A 26,907-nucleotide genomic window follows, 5' to 3' on the forward strand; every position below is an offset into this window, starting at 1 on the left:
AATTAAATATATACACTCCAGTCAGTCAGCAGACACCAGCTGCTGCTGCTGTAGCTGTTCTTTTAGATCACACTACCTTGCTCTGCATGACCGCCCTACTCCGCCTCTGATTGGCTCCATACTACCCGCACGTGCAACTCTCACCAAAGATTGAACAGAGGCCAGACGTCTCACTTCATAGATAAAACGGAGCGTTCAAGACACAGTGTGTAAAGGGATGACGCAGCGATGCACCAGATGAGGAATAATAATGTGTTGTATGTAACTAATCTACTAGGACCCCCAGTTAAAAGTATGAACCTGAAAATTTCGCAATATGTGACCTCTTTAAGAATCATAAGTACAAGTAAAAGTATTTTCTACATATATTTACATGCATGTATAGTGTATACATATAGGTCGACTGATTGTTTGATCTGATATTCATCACTGAATAGCAGACGTTAGCCTGGAGCCAGACGTTAGCTGACGTTAGCCTAAAGCCAGACGTTAGCTGACGTTAGCCTGGAGCCAGACGTTAGCTGACGTTAGCCTGGAGCCAGACGTTAGCTGACGTTAGCCTGAAGCTAGGTTCATTCAATACTTATCGCAATTATCACCGCAAACTGAAAACGTTTATCCTGAGAAAAACCTGCTTCGAGCCAGGTTGAACCGGCGTGTTTTACGAGCAAATTTACCAAAGTTGACAGAGCAAACTGCCCAGAAACACTTGTTAGCATAGTTATCATCAGAGCTAGCAGTGAAGTTAGCTAACTCACCGGGGCATTATTAGCTGGGCGGTTCGACTTCAGCGGTCTCTTCAGGTTGTTTATATTCCTCCCACCCAACCTGTCGCCACAGGTCGTCTCTCAGTCTCACTTTTACCGCATTATTTTTTTACCTTTTTGACGAATTATAAATAAAATGTGTCCATAAATCCAACATTATTCCTTTTCGGCGTCATGTCGTCACTAACCCGCTGTCAGTTTGACACAGCATCTCACCGTGAAGTTAGTTTGATGTTGGTCAGCATCACCTGGGAGTCTGTCAGTCTGCACACGTCAGTCAACAACAGGACGTGTTGTTTATGTTGACTGTCTTATTAAGTGGCCTGAACTGTAAGTGTGGACGTATTTAAGTTGCTCTTATATGTTTTTACACAGTTTAAACCGGTATATTCGGGACTCTTATTTTGAAAGCCTAAAAGAGGAAGTGTCCGGTCTGTAATGGGACACGCCCCTTCCGGTTCCCTCATGGACCGTTTATTTTATAAAACATGTCCGTAGTGAAGAGAGACTAATACTTTATTTAATAATTTATGTTGTTTGTCAGTTTAAAAGATAACTGTAGTCTCGTCTCGTCTCGTAAAATAAAACAAACATTTCATCATAGTTTTAATCATCAAATATCATTTTTAGCTCATCATCGTGAAGAAAAGGTCGCTGACAAACAATTTGCGTCATAGTTTTCGTTAATGAAATCGGCACCAGGGTTTTAAGGGTTATTTTAAAAATTTATTCCAATACAGTTTCTTATTACCTGAAAAATGTAGTCAGTGCTGTAATCCGAGTATTGCAATAATAAAGTAATGTAACTTGATTACTTTCTGTTACTATTACCTCAATGACAAACGTAACGCAATAGGCTATGTTAAAATTTGCCACCTGTCAAATTCATACTCCACACAAACGGGCCGGTGTAACACCAGAGTAACCGCTAACTGCTAGTATATCATCCTTTATTTTAAATTCAAAATTTTTCTTTAATTTCACACACAATAAAAACAATACAAACATAGTCAAAGCTGTGAAATGTTGAAAGTCAAACAATCACAAACAACCTGAACGGTTCGACAGAAAGGACTGAAGCTCATCAGCTGACCTCGGTCAACATCACAGGCTGTTTTAGCTGCTTGTTGTTCGCACCCGGTCCGTTTGCCATTAGAGCCTCTGTGTGTCTCTGTACATGTTGCATTACAGCACCGTGAATGCATTCATGTCTGGCTGTGTGTGTGTGTGTGTGTGTGTGTGTGTGTGTGTGTGTGTGTGTGTCAAGCCAGTCACCGTGGAAACACACGAACACAAAGTGGTCTTGTTCGTTTTTCTGTGTCAGTGTATTGATCAGGTGGGATGGTGATGGCTGAACAGGCCTCACACTCATGCATGTCTCTGTGTGTGTCTGTGTGTGTGTGTGTGTGTGCTTCACTCCTGATGTTATAAATATATTTCTGTTTCATAATTGAACCGATCAGTTTTTGGACGCCGTCATGGATCAATGTAAAAACAAGAAAACAATCAATACAATAAAAACACTTTCACAGCAGAGGGGGCTCATAAAGCAGCTCATGTTAGCTGACAGTTAATGTGAACACGCTCTGTAATCTCTGACAGGACGTCTTAATTAGCGTCGCACAGTCTGCAGAGCTGCAAACAGCCAGTCAGGGTCACACAATAAAACATCGGCAACACGGCCGGGACGCCGGAGACAAATTGCTGTGCTAATGATGATGCTCCTGTTAGATTGAACACAGCGCAGTGTGTTCATTAAGCTCTGGAGGCAACATCTCTGATAATTTATGATTTTTTTTTTAGATTTGTTTGTAGTGATTCAAAAAATACAAACAAAACAAAAAACTCCTCCTCAGTCCGGCCTTCAGACCACAGCAAACAATCTGTACACACATCCTGTCCTCCAGGAGACGTTCAGACACTTCAGAAGTGCTGACTCAGCTTCTTTACTCCAGTAAAAGTAATCGAGTACAGGCTCTGACATGTACTCAGAGTATCAGAGTAAAAAGTCTCCCTCTGAAGGACATCTGTGGTCAAAGCTAACTGAAGCTCACGTCATATTAATATAATTCAAAGACTATTAAAGTTAAAGGTAGAGTCAGTAGGATTTGTCCCAGCTGTTCCTGAACGCACCACAAAGATAGTTGATAGTTGAGTCTCATTCCCAGGACGTCAAATAGCCACATGTTGGGTTGGTAAAGCGTCCGAGCAGCAACAAAGAGAGAAAATCTGAAACTCTCTGCAGATACGAGACACTAACACGCCTTTTCTCCCCATTCAGCCTCCCTCTCTGTCTGTTCACGTCTTTTACGTCTTTGTGTCGTCTCGCTGCGTCTGCCGTGCGTGATGTGCTCTGATAGGTCGACATCAGTCTCGTGATGTTGGGAAGGCGGCGTGCGATGACGCCAAATAACAATAATCCATAATTCACCTCAAATGCATCAAACTAAAGTAACGAGGCTGTTTGAAGCTGTGAGGAGGAGAAAGTTCAGATGTTTGTGTTCAGATGTAGAGAGGGAAAGTCTCAGAGATACTCAGGTACAGTACAGATACCTGAAACGTACTGAAGGACAGTAATGAAGTATTTGTACTTTGTTACTTCCCTCCTCTGATAAAGTACTGGACACCTCTTCCGTTGTTTCAGGCGTCTCATAAAATGTCAAATTAAACATCAGATCATCAGTCAATGTTGTTACCGTTGTATGTGTCGCTCACGTTGAGCCGACGCTAGAGATCGGACTTCGTAGGGATCCAACCCCAGAATAAATGTTGACACTGGACTTGAACAGACACGTTCCAGCTTCACATTTTTCTGGGCTCAGTTTTCAGTGTTGTGTTGTGACGACGCTGTGCTCGTGACTCTGGTGAGGGTTAGAAACAGGCAAGTGTCGACTAGCGGAGGAGGCGTTGAGCGAGCTGAAGACGACGGCGCTGCAGTGAGAAGGAGGCGGAGACGACAGAACGGGGGAAAAAGATGGGAGCGCTTGTTTAATAATCAGGGAGCTATTCTGAGCTCTGCCGTCCTTCAGATGATCTCAAACCCATCGCTTCTCTTCATGTGTGTGTGAGACAGTGGGAGTGTTCCTCATTAACACACACACAGATAAATTAGCTCTTTTCAGTCTCACTTAAACTGCTGAAGCGTCAGACCGGCCATCTGAACCACGCAGGAAAGAAGAGAGAGGATAATGCGGTGGGACCGACACAGCGAGGAGGCCTCCGGGTCTGTAATGAGGCTTCAGAGTGACGGTGAAACAGGAGCTCGCTGCTGTCTGGAGGCACAAATGAGACTTTGTAGTTGTCGTGATGCCTTCAGTGTCCCTGACCGCACTGTTAGTGAATAATGAAAGTCGAGGCTGTCGCAGAAATAAACTGAAATCATGATATTAAAGTCTGACTCGTGTTTAATGTCACACAGAAGAAACATTTTGTGGCGTTTGTTTTTTAACTTGACTATAAAAACTCTAATTTACTTTAAAGACGTGTCACATATTGTGTCAATATTATATTACTTTAATAAAAACAACAATTTCAGAGCATCCTGCTTCATTCAACTGATGCATTTCCTCTTTTTGACTCCTCTGACGGTAATTTACACGTCCTTAAATGGATGCTGAGTTTCAAAATTGGCAGGCGAGGACGCACTGAGCTCTTTATATCCTTTTATCTGCTGGAAAAAAACACTGATTCAAACTTTTGAAATGCACCAAATGAATCTAAAGTGCCTGATTAACGGAGGAGGAATCAATCGTCGACAGAAAAAGCAAAAACGGAAACAAAAAACAGGCATCGTGACGGAGAGCAGAGCACGAGAGGCGAGGCTGTGTTGCATTTTGCTAGTTGACACGATGGCGGTACGGGTGGTGATTGTCCTCCAAAGAGTTGTTGTCACGTGAACGAACAGCCGACAGTTATAATCTACATTTAGTCTGTAGCTCTTCACTGGTTTTAGGGTCTAACTCGAACTTTCCTGGTTTCAAAGTCATTTAAATTCTTGAACATTTTGGGGTTTAAATTAGTTGTGAATGAGTTTTTGTGTGGGTTTGCTGAGGGGATCCAGCCTTGTGTGATCTAATTATCGAAGCATCATTTAGCAGAGCTGTCAGGATCTCTGATGTATTGTGTGTATGATGACAGTGACGAGCTGTTTGTGAACTTTGTTTAAAGCTCTTTTAATAAAAGTGTTGATTAAACTCGACTGAGGAGCGTTAACGCCGCCGATGTTGCAGCTGCTGGTCCTGTAATGAAGCGCCGCTCGTCCCTCAGCACTTTCTCGGAGCGTATCTCATATTTCCGTTGCCTCCTCGTCCTCTCATTAGCAGCTCCCGCTCGCAGCTCAGAGCAACATGGCTGCCGTAAGTCAGCGAAACGAGCCGCCGTTAGAAAAGACCGGCGACCCTCCCGAGACCGTCTGGCATTTTGAGAAAATCTATTTCTCCTATTAATAATCTAATAATTGTCAGGAATAACGGCCGGTGTGTTCACAGCGAGGCGACGCTCGGCCTCTTTGCTGCAGAACGGATCGTCTTTGTTATTTCTTTACAGGGAAGTTGTTCAAGTGCAGGAAAAAAAAAGTGATCTGAACATCTCGTCTGATGGAAACTGCAAGATCACTGAGCAGCAGCAGACGGGAGGCAGGTGGAGGTTCAGCTTTCAGTCCGTGGTGACGGCAGGAGGACGAGGAGGAGGAGGAAGGCTGATTGAAACTTGATTTCAGGAATGATTTATCCTTCACAGAGGACTTGATCTACAACCTGTACACCTGCACGTGTCTCACCGATGATGATTTAACCTCTTTAAAGTCCTTTAAGGCAACTGTTGCCACTCAGCAGCCATCACTGTTATAAAAACAAAACCTCAGAGTTTGTCGGATGAAACAGCGTCCGTCAGATGTTTAGTTGATTCATCCTGATGTTTGCTGCTCAACAACGTCACCTGTTTTTATTGATTCTGAACCTGATGTAATGACTGTTTCAGATATTGGTCAAACTCTCAGGTGTTGCCAGGGAAACGGACTTACTGCTTGCTGCTAACTGTCTTCATGTTTTGGTCTTCGGCCTCCACGTCGTCCATCAGGGGATTATCCCTTAACATATGAGCACTCATAATGAACTTGTTGACAATTTATAGACTAATTAAGAAGTGAATAAAAGCCTGAGTTCCTCATAATTGTTAATAATTGCATTAATGTGGTTTAACTAACTTGTGCTAAACTTTACTGAACTTTTTAAAGTTGATTTACAGACTTTGTTTTGCATTTATCAGCAGTTAACTTTGCTTTTCGCAGCCACTGGACCTGAAGCAGTTCTTAAGGTTCGTAACCTCTTTATTGTTCACTCATTAACAGATATTTTATGATTATTAGACATGCAGCGACGGCTCCAGGCTGGATTTGAACCGACCACCATCTCCTTCTTAGGCTAACGCTGCTTGCGTGGTGAACAGACATGAACTGTGTCACACTGTGCAGCTACACACTCTCCCAGGACACAGTTTCTGTTGCAGCTTGTCAGCGTCCGACTGTAACGTCTTGAAAACAGTGTTTCCAGAGGTCATCACTGAGGCCGCAGCATCGTTCAGCATCAGTCTTGATGTTCACACTCTTGTTATGTTTTCAGACTCTGGAGGAAAAGGTTTCAATTTAAAAGAGACTACCTGAAAAGGTTAACCTTAAATCACTATAAATTCAAGAATCATCTAATAAAGACTGTCAGCGCTGATGTGACGGTCGTCTCCACGCTGCTCTTCTCTCAGCAGAGGTCAAACATGGCGGATAAATCTCTACCTCGCTCACAGCGCCGCTGCTCATGCATTATTCCTGTCCTCCCTGCTTCGTTCCCTTTTCCTCAAATGTCAGGCCTCTTTTTTCCCCTCCTGTCATCCAAAAGGCTACGCCGGCTGTATTTCTGTAAGTCACTCTCCCGTGGACAGCAGAGTGAAATGCCAGCGTTTGCCACCGTTTCTCACCTCCCCCCCTCTGCATCGCCTCGACTCGCTGTCAGACTCCTCTTTTTATTTCCACACCTTCACCTCCTCCTCACCCTTTTTCTTTGATTGGTGATTTAATCTGTCTTTGTAGGAGGTGTGTTACAGCCCTCATCACTTCAGTATGTACGTCTCCCACTGATCACCTGTCAATCACACGCCGTGGGCGAGGCTGTGATGAACTCTTCTTTCTGTTGATGTAGTTTGAGTTTCTTGTCAGTGGAGCCTTTGTTCGGCTTCGTACGCTGCATCGAACAGATTTTTTATGTTTATCCTGAAACACTTTTTAGCACACAACACTGAGAAGTTATTAAGCAAGAAACAAGTCAGAGATGAAGTCGTAAGTGGTGACACACATCAATCCTGTGGCACTTTAGAAACATCTCCATCCTCACTGCGCCGTGTTATTATAAGCTATGAGGCTGTTTATCTCGGCGAAGTCGCTCATCTCAAGGACCACGAGTGATCACAAACATCGCTGGGAGAAACAGACGTGACGTTTAAAGTGAAAAGAAGGAAAGAAGTTCATGTAAAACATTTGCCGAATTTACAAGAAAGCCCGAATAATTAAGAATCTGTCAGAGACCGCGTTTAACAAAGTTTATAAAGATTCTCCAAACTCAACATCTCACTAAATTGAGCATTTTTATAAGGGAGTCTGGTGACTTTGCCTCCCTCTTCGTCTCCTTGCTGTTGTTGACTGTAGGCGATGTGGTTGTTTTGGCCTACAGGATGTTCGTGTTGTAATAAATACAAAGAACATGAATGTTGGGCATCATCTACACATGGGCACGTATGTTGGCGTGGACGTGAACATCCAGCACATTCAAGAGCTTCTGATCGCGACGAACACGGCGACAGTGGAGGAGGTCGTGGAGGCAGCGTTTCTAGACGGCGGTGGTTCAGATGTCAGCGAGTGTTCAAACTTCTTTGTGGCATCTTACGGTCGTCTCATTTGAACTATCGGCTGCACCGCCCCCAACGTCCAAGTGGTGCTCTGTTTCACACTCATCTGTAAGTTTTCAGAAAACGTGCACGAATCAAACAGGATGAACGCAGAGAGCTCCGTCTGTGTCCGAACACGTGATGTTGAGCATGAATGAGCCTTAATACTCAGTTTGAATCAGTTCCTGTTTTTGTCTCTACTACAGAACACATTAGAGATTATTTAAACAATAATAATCTTTCATTGATCCAACAACAATGACACACACACACACACACACACACACACACACACACACACACACACACACACACACACTTACAACTGTGCAGGCGCATGTAGTGAAATACAAAAAGTCCCTTTCAAGTGATTCTGCTGAGGTAAACACATATTTGCTACAAGGACACACTTACACACAAACACACACATCATTAAGGTCACAAACACACATGTGCAACCACCCACAAACACTCGCCTTCACACACACACACACACACACACACACCCGGCGCGCTGCTGTGTTACACTCGTCTCTTCGCAGCGTATCCTCCGATGCATTTTCACTGTTATAAAACCTCTTTGATGTTTCTAATCTACACAAAGCTTCACTCCCCGAGGCCTTTTCAAAGAAACACACACACACATGAATGTCAATTAGTGTACACGTGTGTGTGTGTGTGTGTGTCAGTGAGTTTCACAGCTTTTGATTTCTACCTTTTTTCTTTTGTTCGTGCAGAAGACGATCCGTGGGTGTTAGATAATTAGCAGTGCTGCAGGGACTCCACAGAGCCCTGCTTCAGATTCAACCTTCACTGGATTAAAAAAAACTTTTTAAAAAATCTGTTTTTCCATCATTTTAATTCAGTTCGGGACGTTAACTCTCGCGAACAGCTGCACCGCAGAAGATCTCTGAGAGGATGAACACATCGGTGGCCTCGAGGATCAGAGGAGGAAACTGAACCGATGAAAAATGTGTCGACAAGTTAAAATGGTCATTTTGGGCTGTTGACAAGAGACTGATGAAGGTTCTCAGTCATCCGGGTCACGGTAATTCTGAGTGCGGTATCGTTGGCAACTGGACTCGTTTCACTTCTCATCCGAGAGGCTTCTTCAGCTCTGAAGACGTCCAGAAGTGAAATCCTGCACGATGGCGAACGCCTGAGTTGGTTATGGGTTGTTGTTTTTTTCTCTTCTGAAATACAAACGTTACATGTACGTCTTCATAATCCCGTTTCATCATCAGTCCTGCAATTATCACGGGCCTAATTTGGCACGTCCATGAGCACCGTGGTCGTTCATCATCACTTCAAGCTCTTAATGGAAAAAAACACAACACAACTCTTCATCTCTGAGGCTTTGGGACATTAAAAAAAAATGAAAAGGAAAAAAAAATATGTATCTTGTTCCATGCATTATTCACAGAGATTAGCGAGCATTGAGTTTTCAAAGGCACAAATTGTTGTTAACGACTCCAAATTACCTCGGGGATTTGAAATTAGTGCCGTCTGAGGCTCATTTTCGTTCTCCAGCATTTTCTAATGGATTCATTTCAGAAGGGCCGGTAACAATGCAATCCCCATTATGGACAAATGGGTGGGTAATTTCTATTCTCAACAAAATAATTGCAAACCTCTTTAGCTCTTCTGCAGGAGAGGAGAGAGGAGAGAGGCAGACGGAGACAAAGAGGACACAGACAGCCCTGAAGACGGGAAAATGGCAGCCGGGTTGAAGTGATGGAGGACGTGAGTGACGCCGGTGTCATTAAAGTACGAGCGGCAAACGTCTGTGTTATATATGACACGTTAAAGCTCCACTTACAAAAGGAAAATGTGTAATAGAGATTATTATCACGTCAAAATAATTACACAAACATTACGTCTGCATTCATCAGGATATTATGCAGTTTTGTTTTGCTCCACTGATTCATAATTATGTTATGAAGAAAGTTCCTATTATTTACTTTTGGTAAAATCTAAATATACAAAATGGACGCTGCAAAATCTGTGGTGTACGGATGAAGAAAAGAGGCAACACGTAGTGATGGACGCCGCTTTTTTGTGAATAAATGAAGCTAAACAGTAAAAAGACAGCAGCCAACATCTCTGGATCAACTTTAAACTTTCTGGAAAAGCAAAAGCTTTAAAAGGCTCATTTCTATTTATGACGTTCACTGTCACGAGATCTCAGACCAACACAAACCTCCACCTTCACCAGAAACAGATGTTTCATGCTCTTCTCCGCCTCGAAGGCACCAGACTCCATTAACAAAACAGTCATTTTAGCAGGGCAGCACATTCTCACTCCTTCAAACACAGCGGCGTGGTCAGTCGATCTACGACGCTCTACCTGCATCTCCAGCGGTGAATTCAGCAATAATACGTTATATGCAACGCTTGATTAGATTTTCAAAATAAAGCTTCCCGACGAGCATTTCACAAATATGACGTATTTGACTTCTGGACTGTTATAAACGTCCAACAGTGAAAAAGATCACACGTAAAAGTCTAACAAGTAGAGATTCTGCATTAAAATGTCCACAAACGAGTCGACCTTTGTTCTGTATGTTCTTACATTATCCCAGAGAAACCCACGTTTCCTCAAGGTAAGGGTGCGTTTCATTTTGTTTTGTTAGTGTGTTAATGTGTGTTGGATGGTAACAGGCGAGCTGTATGGATCCATTCCCTGTTTAATATGTTGGTTGTTGTCCAGCTGCTGAACGCTGCCACGCTGTTTTACTGTGAAATGTCTTGTTCCTGTCAGACATCCTGTCGACTGCAGAGCTTGTTGCAGCTTTAATTATCTTTGAATGTATCGACACCCAGAAGCTCCCTGATGGAGAACTGAGCTGATCATTAACGCTCTCGTTTGTTTTGTCATCATAATTAAATAGTTCTTAACTTTCTTCATTTTGCTGAGTGACCTGAGAGGACTCTCTCTGCAGGGACCTCTGAGAGTCCTCAGACCACAGTTTGGAAACCAGTGGAGTTAAATCAGGGTCCTATTAGAAGTTGGAGAGGTTATCTGTCTGCTGTAGTCGTCCCAGCGGCCGGCCGGCCTCCGTCTGATTAAAAACAGCAATCCGCCGACACTCCCTCTGAGGATTGTGGGCGAGGGCGTAATGTCCTCTGACACACGTTAAGTCGCCGACACCAAATCGAAGAAGATGGAAAAAATACCAGAGTTTTTTTCTTTTCCAGTGTTTCGTGGGCGAGGCCGATTTACCGACAACAAATTGCTGCGAAGACGCATCAAAAGTCAACGAGATGAGAAAAGTGAGGACGGATAGATGGGATAACACACGGGGGAGGTCTGAAGGGCCGGAGCGCCGCGGCAGCCGGCTCCCAGGGAAAGAAATGACACTTCAATCTCTATCAGGTCTGATCTGCAGGTGGGGAGGAGGAGGAGGAGGGAGGTGGTGTTTCATCCGTGGGGGAAAATTTGCTTTGAGAAACGGCCCCGGGAGGAGAGAGAGGAGGCGTGGACGGCACAGGAAGATGGAGATTTGGATAACACGAACACTGTAGGGAGGGAAATGAATCGAGTGCGATGAGAGCGAGCGGCTGATATCTCACAACATCTCCTCACACATCACAAACTCTATAAAACTTTCCCTCGCACGGCCTCATCTTTCCTCGTCTCCCCCCAAAACAGATTTAGACTGCCTAAAGAAATAAGTGAGAGATGTGAGATAAACAGGAAGCCGGCTGTTTACCGTCTCCGGCTCAGGTAATCCTCCAGAACCCGGACAGCTCAGACAAACAGGTGGATGCAGTTTATTAAGCTCAGAGCAGAACTTCAGGACAGATGGTCTCGTCTTCTTCTTCTTGTAATTAACGTTGTTTTCAAAGCGGATGTCTGTTTCAATCGGCTCCGACATCGACCACGATCAGCGCCGTTATCGACACCAGAGCCACAACGAGTCTGAGTCCTGAGCAACTTCCTCCGTGCGACACGCTGACGACTGTGTCCAGGTTGAATTAATATTAGAGGTGATGTGATTTCATAAAACACAGAGGCAGGTGCAGGTAAAGAGGCCTCGGGCTGTTTGAGTCCACGGCTGCTTCAGGGGGAGAGATCTCTCCAAATAAACTGACGCTCCGTTAAACTTGACTCAACTTAGACTTCAGCACAGCCGGAGAGTCTTTGCTTCAATAACAGTCAGACATGAGGCTCGTCATCAACTCGAGTTAAACACAGAGGCTGAAAGCTTAGTTCATCTGACTATAACAACATTTGTGTTTTCCCTTTAATAAATATGTGGCTCAGATGTATTTTTATGCCGCATGTGTCGGTTTTAGTCTTATTCTGTCACCACGTGAGCCAATCGGACCAGCACAATCACACCACAGTCAGCAAACCAGTTACTACTAGTTGTGGCACTGAAAGGTCGACTTTTCTGTCTCATAAATCCTTTTGTCTTCATTTTGAGATGCTGGATTTTTGATTTTCATGAGCTGTAATCATCAAAATAAGTCTTGAAATATTTCACTTTATGTGTGATGAATCTAGAATATATGAACGTTTCACTTTGAATAAAAAGACGGGAAAAAATGAACTTTTCCATCATACTAGCAGGAAACGATGGATAGTAACGAGATGTCGGGACAATTTCCAGCCGAGTTTGTGGCGACAGAACTGGATATTTTTTTATTGAGATGTGAGACAAATGTCTGGCTGCGTTTGTGGTGATAAAACTGGATCTTTTGATGGGAAGTGGGATAATATCCAGCTGCGTTTGTGGTGACAGAACCAGGTATCTTAATCCAAAACATGATATTTTCCCTGAGCCAGTGAACCTGACGTGTCCTGGCTGCATCTTCTATAAATATATATATTCATTATCATGTGCAGACACGAACATACATTAATCTTTGTGCAGATACATGTTGATGAACACTGTACATGTGCCGTCCGTATGTGAGGCACTTACACAACATGCGTCACACGTTAATAATAATAATACATCTTCATGCTCATTTGTACAGAGACTAATAACTGGGAGGTCTTCATTAAGTGTGTGTTTATGTGGGAGATATACATGTGTGTGTGTGTGTGTGTGTGTGTGTGTGCAGGCGGGCTGGTAATATCGATATGTATTGGTGTGTGTGTGTGTGTGTGTGTGTGTGTCCTTTTACCATTATGAAACACAGAGGGACTCATAACTCAGAATGAGAAGCCAGGTGATTAAATCTTCATTACTGCAGCGACTGCTGTGTGTGTGTGTGTGTGTGTGTGTGCATGCATGCGTGTGTGTGTGTGTGTGTGTGTGTGTGTGTTGGGTGTGTGTCCGCCCCTCATAACCTCACACTGACACACAGCACCTGCGAGCTGCTAAATCATCTAAATTGTTTTGTACGGCTGTAAAACCGAGCACAGATCGGATCCGAAGAGAGAAACGTGTGGTTTCGTTTTATTTAATACTTTTAATAAAACGGTTAAAATAAAAAGAGGACTGGGTTGTGGTGGGGAGGCGGTGTCGCTTGTTATCAACACATGGTTTGATTCGAGCGCAGCCTCACCTGAGTGGAGCCGAACCACACAATATTTCATTTGAGCTGAAAACAGTCGGCTCTGACCCGTCAGTCTGATATAGATTTTATAACGTGTCTGAACCCTTTCACACTGAGCCGTGTCGACCATGTTGCAGCCTTGAAGACAGAATTATCCCACTGAATGTGATATTGTATAAAATGGTACATAACAAAATGAGACTGAATCAGCTGGTGACACAGAACACGAGCTCTGAGGTGCTGAAACGAAAAAAGGTATTGATCAGTGGTGAGAGACAGACGCTGTTAATCAAGGGTAACGTGGCGGAGTTAAAGACTTCTTCGATAACTGGAAGAATTAATGAAGTGAGAACCGTTGAGCTCACTGTTGCATCAACAACGAGCGGCTTCATTCACAGAGGAAGACACTCTACAGCTCCCACGAGGCGGCACAACGAGATCTGTTCAAATCTAACTCTAACAGAGGAGCGTCACGTCGGGAGGTGGAGGAGGAGGAGGCGGCACGATAACCAGAAACCACTGTTCAAGACTGCGCTTCAAAAGCAGACAACCGGTGGACAGTAACGACACGTCAGGACGATATCCAGCCGAGCTTTTGGAGACAGAACCAGGTATCTTAATCCAAAACATGATATTTTCCAAACCTGTACCGTGTTTTTTTTGCCTAAACCTAACCAGACTGTTGGATGAGAAGTCAGGACATGTGTCACACCGCGGTGAGGGGTGTCTCGTCCTGGGTTTTGTGTCTCGTGAACTTCCTGTTTTATTTTGAAAAGTAACTCTCCTCTCGCTTCAGGTCACTTGCCCTTCCTCATGTGCCACCTGACGTCTCCCCTGATCCCCAATTGTTTCCACCTGTGCTCCCTCACCTGATGTGTCTGATAGTCTGCGTCTCCCTTTGTCCTGTGCCAGAGTGTGTCATTCACAGCCTCGTCCACGCCAACAATCAAAGTTTGTATTTCTTTCCTTGATCCTCTGAAGTGAGTGACTTTTGTTTGTAATTTCTCTCAGCGTATTTCAAGTCTAGTTCGTAGCCATTTGTTTGCCTCCGGTGGAGTGCCTCTTTTGTTTCATTCATTTTTCATCGTCAGTCGAGAGAGTAGTTTATGTTTATGGCCTTTTCTTCTTCTCCGATTGGAGTGATTGTTTGTTATAAGTTTTCATGGCCGAAAGAGCCGGAGCAGTTTAGTTCTCAGTCCTGTTCTTTGCCTCCTCAGGAGTGATTTTGTTTCCTTATCCTTTTTCATTTTGTTGCTGTGCTGTTTCTTGTTTTCTCAGCCTGCAGATTAGATATTGTGATTTACAGCCTATTTGTTTGTCACCTTGCTTAAGAGTTCAAGTGAAGAAAACAAATTTCACAATAAAAGCCTGCTCTAATTGTCCTCCTCCCAAGCCCAGGCCCGACACCACGTCCGCGCTGACAAACTGGATATTCTTTTAGAAGAGTCGGCACAATTTCCAGCTGCTCTTGTGGCGAGAAAAACAGACATCTTCTGCTGAGTAGACAATTTCCACCCGTGTTTGTCATGACAACACCTGATGTTTTTTTAACAAGATGTCGGGAAAATGTCATTTATTTACCAATACTTTGACAAGAAGTCGGGACATTTTCCAGCTGCGTTTCTGGTGAAAAAGACATTTGCAAACTGGATATTTCTAATGAGAAGTCCAGCTGCGTTTCTGGCGGCACTTTAGTTGAGAAGTTGGGACTAGTAAACTGGGTTAGTCCTAAAACTAACCAGACCATCAGCACAGCAGTGAAACCTTTATTCTGACCACTTGGTTGAAAAATGATCAGCATAACATGTAATTACAGTAAGAAAACTGAGAGTTTATTATGCAGAAAGGCCCGTTTCAGAATAATTTAAATTATATTATCGGATTATAATTATTGACTGTCCACCGCTCGCTGACTGACAGCTGCTCCCACAGCCCTCTGCAGGCTCAGCGGGTTCGGATAATGAATGGATGAATGGAAATATTGATGCATTAATGTGAAGTTAATGTTGCAGCTGGTAATAATTTAAACTACTCTGCATGCTGATCAGACAGTTTAATCTATAATCACACATCGTATTTTTATCTGTTGATTATATTTGTATCATTAATCTGAAAACTAACTGAAGTTATTGAATAAATGTCGTGGAGGAACGAGGACATTTCAAACTGTAGTTACTGAACTTGTGTTCATCAGATAACAAAATGTCGGCTCGGCCCGGATGTCGTGCTGCAGCTCGTCGGGTGTGACCCACGCAGGCGATGTCGCCTCAGCGCCACTTGTTTCCGGTTCATGCGTCGTAGAGAAACACTGTGAACTCACCCTCTTGATGTCTTTGCCGAAGGTCTCGCTGAAGCTGGAGCCGAGGATCTCGAACTGGACGTGAGAGTTTGAGCCGCTGTCCTTAAAGTCCATCGTCCCCGTCAGACCTGTGATGTTGCCCTGAGGAGACAAGGAGAGAATTTCTTTTTCAGATAAAACTGTTAAACTCTTCTCACATTAAATGAAAAAGTCTCCGTTATCTTGAGTCCACTTTGAAATTCACGGCCACTTTATTAAACTGCATTTTATCATGTACCCGTTGTAAAAGAAGACCTCGACAGTGTTGTTAACTTTAATGTCAGGCAGACAAAAATATAATGAAGTGACAGAGCGAGGCAGGGAGACGGTGAGACGTAGAGGGAGGGAGGACGGGAGGAGGACAACGAGGAGGCATTAAAATGTGTCAGGAAGAGAAACGAAGGGGACGAGACGCAGACGAGAGACGATGAGAGAATAAAACAAATAAAACTAAATCTAGAAAACTGAGAAGCTCAAAGACAGAAAAACAAACAGCTCCGTCAAGAGTTTTGCTGTGATGACCTTTAAAGCTGCTGTCATGCACCTTTAATATCTTCCCATGATGCTTTGTGAGCTGCTAAACTGAGAAACCCCCACAGAGACCGATATAGATACAGACCTAATTAATCACTATTGATGATGCTTTATTGATTCATGATCAGTCCCTTGTTGATCAGCTGGCTCTACAGCTTCTGTGTAGGATATAGATTAACAAACGGTGATTAAAGATCTACGAGACGTCTTATGAAACATCTTCAGAGCTCGACTGAACGAGCTGTTTGAAGATAAAATGTCGCGTCGTGACTTCTATCACTTCACGTAGGATGTAAAGCGAGACTGAAGACGCCGTCGCCTCCGAGCAACGAGCATAATGTTCGTCTGTCGGCTGTAAAGGTCGCAGTCGTCGTCACCTGGAGGAAAATAATGTTTGATAATGTTTGCTTGCTACAAAGTCAGCGATGCCTCCAGTCCTCCATCTCCTCCTCCTGACTCTCTGTGCAAGAGACTAATGGTTTCTGATGTTTGCAGAAGGAAACGAGCTCATGAGAGCAGCAATAAAACATAAAGTTACGGATCAGATCAGTAGAAACACGTAAAACGCACATTATTTAGCATTAAAATGGCCAATAAAAGTCAGTGTTTAAGAACAGAACAATACTGTTAACTGACTTCTGAAATAAAGTGTTAAAGCCTCAAATGTAGCCGTTAGCTATCGTGGAAGAAAATGCCTTTGTGGTTAAACTTGATCGTTGGCTAAAATTAACCAAATTATTTTAATAACTAAACCGAGCCATTAGCTAACCTCATCCAAAGCCTTTATCTCCTAAAACAAACCGTGAGCTTCAGAGAATTAAACTGTTTCTGCTGTGAAACTGAACTTTAGCTTAAATTTGAAAGAAACTGCTTTAGTTGTTAAACTTAACCGTTAACCTGAATCAGAATATTTCAGCTCATCTGAACTCTGAGCAGTTAGCTAACCTGTGCTACACAAGGTTGAGCTGCAGATGAACCACTAGCTCTCTCAGGGTGTCAGGGTAGAAAATATGAATATTCACTTTTTTAATGTAAATTCAGGACTTGAATGATATTGAATTTAATGGGACGTCTCTGGGAGGCTACTTTCATTTTACCTGTTGACTTCACACACACACACACACACACACACACACACACACACACACACACACACACACACACACACACACACACACACACACACACACACACACACACACACACACACACACACACACACACATTCAGTTTAGCTTCACACACCTGTGAGAGACAGGGAGGAAACATCTTGTGATGCACAGAACAGAAAGCACAGAGTGGAAACACTCGGTGTTTGCCGCTCTCTCTCTCTCAAAGTCATTTTCCATCTCATCAGCAGAGTTTTCAGGGAGATGGCGGCTGGTGGAAATGTTCAGGTTCAAAGAAAAAACCTCAGTACAAAGAGGAGAAGTCGCTCCTGTGTGAGATGTGATGATGTTCTGCAGGAAAACAGCGTATTTACATTCAGACTGTGTAAATGAGTTTCTGTCACAGCAGCGAAACACCAACAAGAATCGATCACAGCTGAGCGTTTTGTGCCGTTTCTGTTGGTACCTTAAAGAAAGTGTCTTATTTTTGTGTGTGAACATTTTGGCACAACTAAAAACAGCTTCACAAACAGTTTCCTCTGAGGTCAGGTGATAAAAAGGTCGACCGAATCTTCCTTCATGTCCTAAAAAGTCACTGGGCTGTCAGACAGTCGACCTGAAAGAGCCACATGTGAGCAGCGAGTCATGTTTCCTGGATTGTATTTCATGTCGACTCATCGGTTCCTGACACAACACGCACACCATCGCAGCGCCTTGCTTTCTTTTTTGAACGCCGGCCTGTTTTCAGTCTGAACGTTTGCCCACATGTTCACTGAAATAACAACCTCCATTCTCTTTCTTTGCTGATGCTGCACAGCTCAGTTTACCTTCATCAATATTTCATGACTTCAGGTCAGAGGTGGAGGTGACAGATAGACCCAAGTTTAAGGCATCAAAAACAGATATTTTAGATCCAAAGAGACATATAGGTCAAATATTGTTGACTGGATGTTGGGACATTTCCATCCGTCTTTTTGGTAACAAACCCATGTAATAGAAAAGTTAGTTTCAACAGATCTGTGGTTTTGCTGAAACACACAATCGATTGATTAAAACACCAGACTCATTTTTGTTCTTTGCAGCCAACATCAGACCCAAATATAACAGACTTAACACACATTTAAAGCGTATGATCAGCGTTGTCATCGTGTGTTTGGAAATATATTTGTAATGTTTAAGGACGGCAGAGAAAACTTGGAGAGAAAGCTGACGGCTGTCTGCAGCACTGATGTGATTAACTGTGATTCTGTTAACATCATTAAAAAAACATACACTCAAACAATCATCAGCATCAGCTGAGGTCTCGTTGTTCGTCTGCAACGAGCACAAAACAACAGCGGCGCGGTCCGAAATGTTCACCTTTGTGCAAACATGTACGAGTTTGTTGCACAAGACGAAATGAAGGACGGGTCGTTAACGAGCTCGGCGGTTGTTTTACCACGAGAGATGTCAAAGAAACAAACTGATGTTTTTTAATAAAACAGAGCAGCTCGCGCTCCGAGGGACTCGTCAGCACGGCTGAAGAGCATCTATCACCAATTAGACTGTGAGAATGAGGCCACAGGTTGTTGGATGTAATTTAGACGCACATCAGGCTCAACGACTTTCTCGTTTCATGTTTCACCGGCGGTGTTTCATGTTTGATTTATCTTCTGGTTACAAAAGAAGTCGTTGGTATGAATCTAATCACGCTTTAATGTTCTCCTCCACCTTCAAAGGGTTTGTTTTCAATCAAATCTTAAAGGGGAAACAACACATACTCCAGCATTTCAAGTTATATTGAACCAGACACGTTCAACAAGATCAAGGCGAGTGGGTCAGCTAACGAGCTGATAATCAGCTCAACGGCCTTGATGAGAAGAATTCAACAGAGAGATGAACTTGAACAAAAATAGCCTCATTTCTGTTTTATGATACCAAGAAACATATTTAATATTTGTGTTTGATTATATCGAATAACTCAGGTCAACTCAACGAACACATGTAACTGCTGCTGAGCACTGAAGAGGCTTCTTGTGGTTCGTTTGTGCCCTGAACGCACCACGACACTGACAGGAAGTAGTTTTTTTAACAGACAGAAAGCTTCAGTACCTTCTGGATCGTCTCCAGCATGGACCAGCCTCCGTTCCACGGCTTGGTGGACTTCCTGATGCAGTTGAGGCTGGCCATGCTGTGCCACTTCCTGTCCTCCAACTTCCTGTAGAAGGCGTTGGCGAGCATCAGCACGCTGTCGTACAGGTAGAGGTTGGACACCTGCAGAGAGGAGGAGACGGGAGAGTTTAAATATACGTATGTGATATATTTCTCTTTCAGTTTCTGCAGGTATTTTAACCCAAAACATGATCTTTTCTGAACCCAAGCCAGACACCACTGTTCAACACCGCGTTCAACATCTGCAAGCTACTGTTGGATATTTTTTTAAGGAGATGTTTTTATATATATGTATATTTCCACAGGAGACTTTTTTAAACATTTTTAAGGTGCGTGTTCAAGCTTTTTCAAGCACCTTAGGACGTAATAACACATTTAGCTTTTAAACCTGCATTTTAAATGATAAAATAAAGCATCTTGTATCACAAATACATATCTGGCATGTGTTGGGCGGCAGTATATGGATATTTTATGTTTGTTTTTCTAGAAATGTATCATTTTAACATATCTATGATTTGCATACGCTGCCATGATTTATTCTGCCGAAAAAATTAGGTTTAAGTTCGTCAACATTTGTGTTCCTGAGTTATTAAACACATTTTATTGTAAGAACGTTGCTTGTTCAGTCCAGCAGCCTCATGTTGGGTGGTGTAATACTCACTGGAGCCTGTAGGGGGCACCAGCAGGACTTAAATGACATTAGAAAAAAGACCATACACATGTGTTGTTAGGTGGCGACCTCTAGTGGCCGCAGTAATTATTACAGCAGCAGAAGGAGGAAGTTTAATAGAATAAAGAGCGATTAGGACTGCAGATACACTCACTGTCACACTGTTAACACACGATATAGAGTAACAGTTGTGTACTGACACACAATATGAGCACTGACCGACACACAGACGAACAGAAGGCGACTTGTTTCCTGATTATTTAACGACCGTGTTTTGTTTTTCTTCCGCCCACAATTTATTTCAACAGCTCACTCAGACTCGAGTGTTTTCAGTCTGTCGCCACTTCTTCTGCAAACACACACACAGACACACACACACACAGACACACACCGGCCACATGAGAGACACAGCTGGGCACCGCATCATCTGCTGGCCCAGAGCTAACACACACACACACACACACACACACACACATGCACAGACACACACACGGACACACTGGATGGTGTTGAGATGACGGGCAGCTAGTCGCCAGTTCGTCCACATGTGACCATGTTGTCTCTCCCCCTCTGTGGATACACACTGTGACAAATCACACACACACTGTGACAAATCTCACACACACACACACACACACACACACACACACACACACACACACACACACACACACATGCCAAAGCAGGGAGCAGAGACCAAATGCAGGGTGACAAATGAGCATCACTCTGTCCAGATGAGAACGGCTGACTGGCATGAAGTCCATACAGCATGCTGCCTGAGGCCTGACACACACACAGACACACAGACACACACACACACACACACACACACACACACACACACACACACACACACACACACTGGTCTTTTGTCATAAAAAGGCTGAATCTGAAGAGAACAAAGTGATACGACACACGCAGCGATCGTTGTTTTTCTTAAAGGGACAATCTGTGAACCAAATCCAAACTAGAATGACACTCAGTAGAGCGTATACCTCCGCCAAGGACAAACAGTCCCCTTTATTTAAACCAACCTTAATCCCATATCCCTGAGAAATTAACAAATTACGATTTTTAGAAATTCACTGAAGCTGCACCGCCTCGTCCTGCAGAACCCAAACCATCCAGGTGAAACACCAACATCTGAAGTGGACCAGGAGAGACACAACCATTCTTTAAATCACGCCAAGAAGCAGCATCTTCTTTGCTAAACTTGCAGCTGAAACTCCTGTAAATACTCCATAGATGCATGTCGTCCATCCTGTCAACCCGCTGACAGCATCGGAGAACTATTTAACCCTCTTTGACATGATTTATTGAGTCACTGCCCGTCTTTACCTGAAGCTTTCAGGTGAGGTCCAACAGAGGTTGAGAGACAATAAGAGACAATGATGGAAGAGAGAGGAAACAGTGTAAGATGTGTGATTTAAAGGAAAGAGAGGAGGTGAAAAAGGCAGACAGACGACGGCCATGAAGAACTGCGAGGAGACGGCAGAGGAGAGAAAAGAAAAGGAAAGTAGAGACGAGGAGAGACTGAAAATGTGACGACAATAAAGAGCAGTTATCACGGAGAAAAGACTCGAGACACACAAGAGCAAAGGTGAAGAAAAGAGGAAATACATCAGAAGGAACGAGGAAATTAAAAGAGCGAGAAGGTTAGATGAGATAGAGACATCAGGAGACAGAGGAAGAAGGAGGTGAGAAAGTCCTTTTAAAAAATGAGAGCAAGAAGAAAGAAAGTGTGTGTGTGTGTGTGTGTGTGTCTGTGTGTGTGTGTCTGTGTGTGTGTCTGTGTGTGTGTGTGACCCTGGTGTGGTGCCTGTTGGGTTTGCTCAGCTGTGCCGTCGGACATCTTGTAGAAAAACTCAGCTCGTCTTCACAAATGTCAAAACAAGACACAATATTAGTGGAGGTGAATCACTGAGATCATCTGTTTGTTGTCTTTACATGTCGAACACACGTCACTGAGATCTCATCACTGCACACAACCATCCAGTGACATGTGTCCTCTTCTGCTTCTACTGTTTCTTCTTCTTCTTCTACTTCTTCAGTTTCTTCTTCTACTTCTTCTTCTTCTTCTTCTTCTTCTTCAGTTTCTTGTTCTTCTTCAGTTTATTGTCCTTGTTTCACACTCAGCTGATATTCAAACACACAGATCTGTCCTCTCAGTAGGTCATGTTGTTTGTACAGTCCTGTGTGTGTGTGTGTGTGTGTGTGTGTGTGTGTGTGTGTGTGTGCGCGCTCATGTATTCACAGATGTGTAGCAGACTGTCGTTTCAGTGTTTGATCACGACCAGGTCAGATCTGCAGATTAGCTCCACAGAGAAAACGAGACAGTTGTTGGATTTATAAACTTCCTGTGATTAATGAATCCTGTCCTCCGATGACTAATTTAACTGCTCCTTGGCATTTCCCCCTCAATTTAATGATTTTTTACCCACTAATTACTTAATTTGTCCTTTCAAATTAATATTTTGTGTCTTTGAATGACTACATCGGGCCCTCAAACTACTTCATTCACTCCCTGAAGCAATCACGGTCTCTCCTCTGCTCCCTCAACGCTCTCATTATGAACCACTTTAATCAGGAAGCAGATACCAGGATCTCTCTGTCGGGCCGTTCAACACAACTTTGTGTTATCTCTGCTGTTCTTCAGTGAAGGACTTTCAGATGAAAAGAGAGGGAGAAGAGGAGCAGCAAAATAAAACGGAGAATCAAGTCCGAGGGCTCAACATTATCGGAACAAATTAAATATATTGAACGCACAAATTATTAGTTTAAGGACAACTGGAAGCAATTAATTATCGTGTTATTATGTCCGCACACTCGCTGACCTCAGTTCCAATAAAAATCCTTCGCTCGTTTTTAAACCATTTGCCCTCACGCTTTACATTGGGATGAATAAAGTTGTTCCTGCTCTGAGAGAAGGTCAGATGATCATTGTTGTGCCCAAACTGTCTGATCTGAACCTCTACTAACCCTTTCCTTCTATCACCGATAACATCGCTCAGACGTTTGCTTGTGTCTTTTAGTGTTTTAGCTTCTGTGCCCGCCCTGGAGCCGACAACAGCCAATGAGAGATCGTATAGACAAGTGACCCACTCTCTCCTCTTCCTCCTCCCTCATGCATCATGTAGCCAATGAGATTTAAAATCCAGTTATATATAGTTTATATCAGTTTTTAAAAGCCATAAATGTGAAAATGATGCAAGTTTATGTAGTTTTATTGGCTGTTTTTCTACCTCAGCTCTTGTTTTTGACTATTTTAAGTTAAAGGAAATAAGAAAATAAAGAACTATAACGAGTTTAATGCTCCGGTTCCTCAGGCAGGGGGATTGAGAGGTCATGTAAAGTGTTTATTTTCAGTGATATTGATATTAAATGTGAACTTGGACCATGTAAGACTCTATGATGTGGACTCATTGTGTTTCCAGCTAATAGGAGCAGTTACAGCTCATCTGCAGGCTGATTTCTGCATTAAAACATAAATAATTCAGTGTTCAGACTCCTATAGATTAATGCCAGAAGCACTTACAGAGCTTCAAACAGCTTGGAGGGAAAAAAAGCAGCTTATAACCTTTAAAAAGAGCCCAGAACCACGTCTGTACTGCAAAATGGTTCAACAACAGCTTTGGATTTACTTTGGGCTCGACAGATGTTGCGTGTTACCTCCAGGTTCTGCAGGTATCCTTCCTGCGGGTCGCACAGCAGAGAGGAGATCCGGTGATTGTGTCTCATACAGCGGGTGCTGCTGTCCCTCCACAAGGGGAAGATCTGCCGGATCACCGTCATGCGCCCCAGTGCACTGTGGGTAAGCTCCAGGATCTCTGTGTCGCTGATTTCCTGCAGAGCGAAAGGACACATTACTGACCTCACACTGAGGTGTGTGTGTGTGTGTGTGTGTGTGTGTGTGTGTGTGTGTGTGTGTGTGTGTGTTAACGACGTTTGTTTCCTCGACCGCATTAATTAGAGAGTTTTCACACACAGAGACAAATGACAGCGTCAAAGCCAATCAGACCGGACGATTCACAGAGGCCATTAAAAAAAGCTTCCTCTATTCATGCACATGTTTAATTGCTTTGACGCTGAGAAACCCAATTATTCCCCCGCGAGGTGTAATTATAGATAGCCTCAATCGGACGTTAACAACATGAAAAATAATACTCAGTTTACGACGCTTTATAACAAAAACATAATTACGGCCCACGACTTGAACAAGAGTCCCGACAAGTGACTCGGTTTTGTTTTGTTCAGCCTAATTGAAAAGTCGACTTTGTGGCGTTTTTTTGTATTTAGGTTCCTGTTATCCAATTAAAACTGAACCGGGGCTTGTAAACAAGAAGTCAGAAGGATTTGCAGCTCATTTATGGGAGTTTTGAAAACATGTCATTCTGACAGGTTAAAGGATTTAAAAGTCAAAACAAGTGTGAGTCCAGGTCCTGTAATTGCAGCCGAGACATTAAGAATCCGTCTGACGTGTTCGCTGAGAAAGTATTTACCGTCTCCTGAGTTCATTTACTCAAGAATACACTCAGACATCTGTGAGCGTCAGTCCGCCAACATCTGACTTCCTGTTAAGTTGTCCAACTAAGGTTTGACTAAAAAACTGAACACTGACTGAACACTCCCGCTGAGGTCTGAGGGATCTGCTTCAACTTGATTTCTCAACTTTTAACAAAACAAGGACGAAAACTCACCAAAGAAGTCAGATAAAGTTTAATTTGAACACCAGTAACTTCATCACAACTGTGCGAACTTTATCTGCTGGTGATGATGATCGTACAGAAAAACTCCTTCATGGTGTTTTGATGCATTTCCTGCACGAAGACACGAACTGGAAATGGACTTTTAAACCATCAGCTGCTCGCCGTCTGACTCTATGAGGCTGAAACACAAAGTTATACTTGAGTAAAAGTAAAGATGTCATGTTAATTTTACCAATATTACTTTTATAACATTGATATTTTGATTGAATCATCGGTCTCAGATAACTTGTTAATGGTTTCTCCTGCACCTTGTTGACTGATCTGTAGATGATCGTAACTTTCCGACGAGCTCTTTGAGGTTTTGTAAAGAGACACGTCGGTTTGGATGAAACACTGAAGACAGTTTTGAGTTATTTTACAGTCTTCTATAAAACACCACATCATCAGCCGGTGGGTTCGAGCCACTGCTGTGCAGCGAGGACTCGCTGGGAGGACAGTAATACCACAATCAATATTCAAACTATTTTCTGGCCCTTCTCAACCACAAAATGGAGGCAGAAGTGGAGCTGAAACGATGTGATATTACAGGGGGGAGGGCGTAATGACCTGCATTCAGGCTCAGGCAGACTTTACAGCCATCAGGAGGTGAGCTGAGGATCATGGGAATCACTGACAGAATCAGATAAGAGGTTTGGAGGGCAGTTATTTTCTGAGAAACACAGCAGAGAGTGTAATGTAACTTCCAGGGGCATGTAATGGTGTTTAGGGACAGATGGGATCCCGACTGAGGACGCTTAGAAAGGACATTGGGGGACGATTTACTGCAGCTTATTCAGAAGCAATGAGGCGGCCGCTTAACACTTCAGATAATAGAAAACACGGCGTGTCGCGGTGTTTATCATAAACATGCTATTAGACGTAGTTATACAGCTGCTGCGAGACGCTAGAAGTCCACGCAGAGAAGTCCTTCTGATCCTGTTCAGCCAGAACATCCTCACAGCCACCACTTCATCATTTCTGAAGCGTAAATGAAATTGTCGGCGCTCAAGTCAGGTTATAAACGACGTGACTTCCACATCACTTCCTTCTACACGATACCGTACACACTTTACTATAAACTGATCAATGTACGAGTTGTAAAGTCAGAGTGAGAACAGTGTGTAACTAAAGTGGGCCTGTGAAGACGGACTAGTGAGGAGACGAGTCTCCGTGTTCGCTGTGAGGACGTTTAATGTCCCCGACAACCTCTGTAGTCTCATTTAGACACTTGTTAGCAACCGCTAACTGTTTTTAACACACGGAAGAGCTTTATAATCAAACATGGGGTATTTATGGACTTGTTTTATGTCGTAGAACCACAGACCCATTCAAAAACCCACTGCCTTCAAGACAAGAAAACAACTTCTGTCCAGGTTGTTTTTCCTTTCTCCATCTCTTCTCTGTGCAGTTATTGAGTAGCTAAAGTAACGTTATGCCACTTTTACACCAAAGTTAGTCTGTGATATTTATCTGAAGCGTGGACGTCATGTTTCACGTGACCATTCAGGAGTCAATTACAGGAGTTACTGTATATCACAGTGTATTTTGGCTCAATGTGGCTCAGTGTGGCAGCGAGGGTGAAGCTAAACCAACTTTTTAACCCCAAAAGTTTAATAAACAAACGAGGTGCTCTCATCGACGTCGGCTCGCCGGCTCCAGCAGCCGTCTGCTGGTTAACGCTAACAGAGTTGCTCGTTAATCCAAAACAGCGGCGTCTGTCCCTCCCCTCCCGTCTGTTACTCCATATTATATCATATCCATACTGATAATTGCATGAAAAAATTCCTCACAAGGCATCATCACGACCGAGAGGTGATATCAGCAGACAAGCCTGCGAGATTCCCTCCTGTCAAACTGGACGTTTAACATTTAAAGACAAGTTTGAATTGCAGCACTGGTGTTTCTAAATATATTACAGTAGTGTGAGAAGATGCACAGTGAACGTAGCTCTGCAACTTCTCACAATATAATTTTCAGGATAATCAGATGCAGCATTCTTCAGTCTGATGCCCTTTATCATAATAATTAAGATGAACCCACAGTTTGGAGTTCATTTACCGTCCGAGTGATTATTTTTCAAACTGATTTTTACCTTCGAGTCGCCGGCTGGATGAGCTCTTATTACCTGCAGTCTGACAGGTCGTTAGCCTTT

The 26,907-nt window shown here is 43.3% G+C and overlaps 1 protein-coding gene across 3 annotated transcripts in view; it reads right to left on the reverse strand.

Moving 5' to 3' along the window:
* Positions 1-26,907, reverse strand: part of grid1b (glutamate receptor, ionotropic, delta 1b) — a 463,781-nt gene that overhangs the window by 37,095 nt on the left and 399,779 nt on the right. For all 3 annotated transcript variants that reach the window (XM_084342508.1, XM_084342507.1, XM_084342509.1), the window contains exons 6-8: positions 23,680-23,853; positions 19,281-19,442; positions 15,529-15,648 (exon numbers count right to left, since the gene is read on the reverse strand). In XM_084342508.1, the coding sequence (XP_084198634.1) occupies positions 15,529-15,648; positions 19,281-19,442; positions 23,680-23,853 (456 nt within the window). The remainder of the gene's footprint in view (positions 1-15,528; positions 15,649-19,280; positions 19,443-23,679; positions 23,854-26,907) is intronic.

This window comes from Pagrus pagrus (assembly GCF_965226575.1).
Source record: "Pagrus pagrus genome assembly, chromosome: 21".
NCBI lineage: Eukaryota > Metazoa > Chordata > Actinopteri > Spariformes > Sparidae > Pagrus > Pagrus pagrus.